This window comes from Haemaphysalis longicornis, unplaced genomic scaffold (assembly GCF_048455015.1).
Source record: "Haemaphysalis longicornis isolate Haplotype H1 unplaced genomic scaffold, Haemaphysalis longicornis Haplotype H1 scaffold_8, whole genome shotgun sequence".
Lineage (NCBI taxonomy): Eukaryota > Metazoa > Arthropoda > Arachnida > Ixodida > Ixodidae > Haemaphysalis > Haemaphysalis longicornis.
In genome coordinates, this window is record NW_027526445.1 from 182,364,113 (window position 1) to 182,369,969 (window position 5,857).

Consider the following 5,857-nt stretch of genomic DNA (forward strand, 5'->3'; position numbering starts at 1 on the left):
GCGAGGGAGAGAGAGAGGGATAGAGCGAGGGAGAGAGAGAGGGATAGAGCGAGAGAGAGAGAGAGAGAGAGAGAGAGAGAGAGAGAGAGAGAGAGAGAGAGAGAGAGAGAGAGAGAGAGAGAGAGAGAGAGAGAGAGAGAGAGAGAGAGAGAGAGAGAGAGAGAGCAAACAGTTATTGATGAGCGTAAGTGGTGATGGCAGGGAGCTCTCCCCGTGGAGGGCATCCTTATTCCGGGATATCCAGGCTGCGACTTGCCGTCTAGGCCCTCTTTCCCAAGTCTCTTTACCAAGTATTTCTAGTGTCCAATTTCCGGATCGCCAGACGATCCATCCACAGCTCTTAAGAAGGGGAGGAGATGGGGGTATGTTTGGAGTTTGTTAGCACTCCCATACCTCCTAACGAGCAATGCTCAACGTCCCAATCCTCCTGGCGAACACACGGTCAATCACAGCCCCAATTATTCACTTCGGCGTGCAGCGATGAAGGGAATGGGGGACAGCTAATAAGACGCACGGCGTAGACATCTTCCATGAAGGCCGGTATCCACCTGTTTGCCGGCTTTCGGATGTCGACGTTGAAGACTCCAGTGAAAAGCGACTAGGTCGTCTTGTCATGACTATTGTCGTAAGAAGATTACATCTAGAAGTGCGTACTGAACGAAGTGGCGGGCTAGGACGTGTTTTTTGTGCTTGTGTTGCACCTGGAGTGATGTACAGGGTGGGAAAAGCAATGTCCACGTCTCCACACTTGAATCGCGCAACGCACGTGTCACCCACACCGCCAGCTAGCATGAGCACGGTTTCTGTGTTGGCCGGCCGCGACGACTTAGGCAGGCCGACGTCCAGGGGAATGACAGGAGGAGGTGGAAACATTTATTGAGCTGTTCTCTGTGAGAGTTGTCCATCAGTCCAGAGATTCATGAAACAACCGGGCAGTGTTAGCTCTGGACGGCAAAAGAAGCTCGGCCTCCAGTTCACCACCGGTGGGCAGGTTCTCCCACAGCTCGGAGAGATAGATGGGAGAGAGGAGAAGGGGAAGGTCCGGGTCTTGTTCACACCATAGGATGACGAGACGTAGGGTCCTTGTTTTATTGCAATATCGGTATTCTGCAGAACATCAGTCAGGGTACATAAAATGGAGCCAGGCTGGGTGAGGGAAAGTGTTGGTTTGAAGCATGCAGTCGGAACTCCGCCGCGGCGTCGCTGGCCCGCATGCGTAGAGCGAGGGTTATTTGTTCGTGTCGTAAGGAACCGCCCAGCGCGGAGTGCGACCGAGTCCAGAGCAGCAGCAGCGCCAGGAAAGTTGCCAGAAGGGAAAAAGGAAGCTTCGCTTTAAAAACTGTTCACAGCGACTGTGAAGAACCGCCTATAGAGCTCGTACTTTTAACAGCGAAGCTGCTTAGCAACTCGGTCATTTTTCGTGTCCGCAGTTAAAAATATCAAGAAATTTCTGAGCACGCGCTCGTGAGCGGGGGCCTCGTGGCGACCGCCCGGCAGTTAACAAAACCAAGAAAATGCCTAGCGCTCATGCCTCGCGACGACCGCCCTGCATCTTCTGCGCGCGTTTGACAAGCCAAGCATACCCACTTAGGCAGATTGGCGAAGATTGACTTAAAAAACTCCGCTGTTCGCCGTAATCGGAGCAACACTTGCTCGGAACGAGAAAGACACGTCATAGCGTATGCCCATTCAATGTGCTACAAAAATGAAAGAGGAGGAGGAATAAACGTTTATTGTGCACACCCCGATGTGCTCAGCCTCCCAAGTCCAGGAGGCCGCGAGTCCGAGCTGCGTCCAGAGCTCGTTGCACCAGGGCTTGCTGTCGCTCTGGTGCTGAGCTGGTCAGCTCGGACTCCCACTGCTCAGGGTTGGGGGATGGGATGGGGTTAGGGGGGTGAGGACAAGAGAAAATAAGGTGGTAAGTCGTGAGAGGTATGTGACAGTGCGGGCAGTTGTAGGGGAAAAGGGACGGCGAGATGTGGTGTAGAATGGGGTGATTATAGAAGGTTTCAGTTTGCAGGCGGCGATAAAGGGTGGCGTGGTGTTTTGGGAGGGAGGGGTGGGGCGGGGGGTATATTCTTCGTGTGTGCCTGCAGTGGGACAGTATGGCACTGAAGGTGGAATCAAGGGCAGGGAGCGTGTCTTCAGTGGTGGGAGGGTAGCACCCAGTGTCGGTCCTTGAAGTTGGGAGTGCCCGGTAGTGCAGATCGCGGGCTGCGGCATGAGCCGATTCATTCCCAACCAGGCCGGCATGGCCAGGAGTCCATACAATGGTCACTTCTAGGTCCGGAGGTAGGCAGCGTAGCATGGGTAAGGCTTGCTGTGGGGCGAGACCGGCCTGGTAAAGGCGGCAGGCTTGCTGTGAATCGCTAATGATGGTGAGATAAGGCTGATTTCGATTTGTAGTAATGGCATGGGCGATGGCCAGGGCTTCGGCTTCGGGTGTAGGCATATTTCGGTAAGTTGCCGCAGTAAGGGTGTTGCCAGAAAAAATGAAAGAAGCTCACGCTTATAGCAACAATAATAGAGTAAAGGTTGTTTCGGCAGCGAAGAAGAAGCAAATCGGCTGCAATGTCGACTTGAACCGCCTATATGGTTGTGAAGGTAGCGTATAGCTTGGCTACCTTCAAGTCTTACGGGATAGTGTGAGCTTATTTTTTTGTATTTATTACCTTCATCCCCCTTCCCTTATCAATTTCCACAACTCGGGCGCTCGTTACTAAAGGTAATACTGGTACTACTCGGCCCGCTGATTTGTTTTTCTTTGTGCGGCATTCCTATATCATATCTGGCAGGTATAGGCATACTACAAGGACAGCCATGACTTTAAAAAAGAGAATAAAATTGAAGTATTCAAGGTGAGCGCTAAAATGAGCACAGCCAGCATACGCGAAACATTTATCATACTACAATGAAAGGGGATTCTCTGCATTTTTTTTTTTGTCCCGCTGGGAGTCAAACTTAAATGCAGAATGAACACTGAGGTGCCCATAAACACGAGGAGGTCAAAAAACATTCATTCCGAACGGCCGCACGTTTATTTATCGGGTTCACGAAATTCACGAGAGAAAAATTGCAAGCATACACCATCGTTTGCAATAGCAACAAATACCGAACGAAACAGCAGGCCAATTAAAACACTGGTATATATAGTAATGTTCAATGCAATCGCCACAAAAGGACAGCTACGCAGTGTCAAAAGGCTGTTGTCTCTCCCACATGCTACAACGCTTTGAAGGGTTCATGAACGAGCCCCGTGCACACGAAAAGGCTTCCGCAAAGGCGGGCAGGTTTCTGAGTGGCACGTTGAGGCGCCACGGAGCCGGAGTCTGGTGGAACCTTCGCTGTTCCCGCCGCAACGGTTCGTCCCTGAAGTCGCAATGGGCCGCCGCTAGGTTGTAGAAGAACATCTGGTCCATCGTTAGCGACGGGTACAAGTGCGACACATCGAACAATGTCGCGTTGCCCACTTCACCGGCGGATCGCGCCAACGCGTTCCGGTACAGCCTGAAGAGCGGATAGACCACGGCGTTGTCGAGGAAGTTGTCTTCCAGGGAGCGAATCAGTGTGCCCTCGGCCAGAAGTGGAGGGTATTGAGACTCGAGGCACGCACTGGCGGTCTCGTAAGCCTCAAGGGTTCCGACACTCCACCACTCGCTGGGCCGAAGATCGGCGTTCAGAGAAGACCCGCTCTTGGTGAGAGCTTCTAGGATACCCCGAACCAAATGTATCGTGACGACGCCGTACAGGACAGGGTGGATGACAGCGTTCAGTTCGCTAAGAAATGCTACGGTCGCATACGGCACGGCCAGGAGATTCGTGCTGTGCTGGAGCTCGTAGCCTGGCCGGAACTCGGTCGCAGCGTAGCGGTTGTCGTAGGCACGGGATGTGGGGCTGGCCCAAGAGTCCCAGTACGCTCTCGAAGCCGTAGAGTACATGTGAAGTACGATGCGGGAAAGGGGGTGTTCGTCATCGAGACGCAGGTTGACCCAACCACCGCCACTGCCGCTAGCGATTCGCGAACGTGAGAAATATGGTCTGCTGGGCACCTCGGCGGCTTGTCTGTAGGTTTCGTACTCCACGAGGTTGCACTGAGCGCCAAACTCGAAGCGCATTGTCCGCAGTTTTTGTGACACCGTCTCCTTGTCAGATGGACCAACCCACGACTTTCCCGACTCCACCAAGCTCTCGATCAGTCTCTTCGACGCTTTAAACAAGGAAGTCATCTGGCGATCCATGTGGCTTCTCTTCGTTGTCGCGAACTCCTTTCCCAGGGTGAGCTTGGCGGTGATGGCGACGCCGTATTTGAAGAGCCTTTCCAGCAAGATTAGACAAGCCGCCTTTCGTTCTTGAAAGCCTGGCACGTCGTAGTCGTGGGTCAACTTAAGAAGGTAGTCGGCTTCGCTCCCCAACGCTGGAGCCAGCTCTACGATGGTTCTGAAAACGATGTAGTTTGCAATGACCGCGTCCCAACCACCTCCCAGAACGTACCCAAGCCGGCGGAAGAAAATAACATCGCTGACTAACACCCCGCTGTCCTTGCTTATCGTTCCGTTCGCGCTCGGTATAAGCGAGTTGAAGTATGTCAGCCAGTCCCAGTCGTCAGATAGGAAAAGGGCATCCAGCGACACGCGGTTCTCCCTTGGTTCCATCATGAGCTCTTCTTCAGACGCCAGCTTGAAGCTCTCCAGTCGCTTTTCAAGCTGGACTACTCTCCTCGCAGCGGTGTGAGTATCTGCAGTAAAGCACAAACTCAAAGTCCTCGCAACGAAGTCCCCGTACACCGAGTCGGTGGATTGCACGAAGTTCGTGAGGAAGCGGCGGTACAACGTTTCTGGTGCTGACAACACAATTTCGAAGCCCCTAGGTAGCTTCAACACGCCACGGCGCAGTACATGAACTTTGAACAGAGGATGAAGTCTCAGGTGTCGGTCTCCCACGGCCACAAGGTGAACGATGCTTCCTCTGGTTACATTGCTCACGGGAAGTGCTCTGGGAAGGCCTAAGATGTCCAGGACGTCGCCCAGTTCGTCGGAAATGTTCCGTTTCACGTCCGCTTCTTTCTGGCACGCTTCAAAGACCCACATCATTCGCCCGAGGAAGTTGTCTCCCGGACCAACGAGCTTGCCCTTCAGCTGAGAGAAGTAACGGAAGAACTTCTCCAGGTCTGTAATTAGCTGTGATGTACTCAGGTCCGCGAAGGGCAGAGTGGAGGCATTGCCCGTCTGGAACCAACGCCGAGTGTCGCAGGCGTGGGCGTAGAAGTCATCGCACGGGTCTTTGCTCATGTCTATGGCTCGGACTATGTAGTCCCTGTTCCACTTACAAAACCTGGAGCGGCACGCGCCAACCTCCTGCCGCCGATCCGGGCCGTACTCGAGCCTGGCGACTGCGACCAGGGAGTCGATTTTACGCCGGAGAGCATCGGAGGCCTCGCGCGTCCTCGCCGTGTAGAAGACAACAGTGGTCGCGATGAAGACGCCGCAGCCGGCGACAGTGAGCAGCGCAATTGCGAAGGCGGGTGCGGTACCGACACCGCTGGGTATGACCGGTAGGGCCGCGGCGCCTGGTCTCAGGGTACGCACCTCAGCGTAGCCCGACGCTCTCGTTGCTTCGAGGCGAGGCATTAGCGTCGGTTTCGGGCTGCGAAGATTTCGTACTGAGGCAGAAATATCCGAGCAGGAGACTGCACAATATGACGTCAGGTGAACGTGCACGAGAGGTGCGAGCGCTCGATAATGGTGATGATACCATCATAGCAGCACGTGCCCACTAGGGTGCACCCACTTCGTCTTCTAGTTATCAGTGGTTAAAATAAATCGCAGTGATGACGAGCTTTGTGACGAGGAGCTTTGTT

General features: G+C 53.8%; 1 protein-coding gene across 1 annotated transcript; it reads right to left on the minus strand.

The window, feature by feature from the left end:
* Positions 1-3,185: 3,185 nt before the first annotated feature.
* On the minus strand, positions 3,186-5,627 carry LOC144148604 (neprilysin-2-like). The gene has a single exon (XM_077680114.1). The coding sequence runs from the start codon at positions 5,625-5,627 to the stop codon at positions 3,186-3,188; it is 2,442 nt and encodes an 813-aa protein (XP_077536240.1).
* Positions 5,628-5,857: the final 230 nt, after the last annotated feature.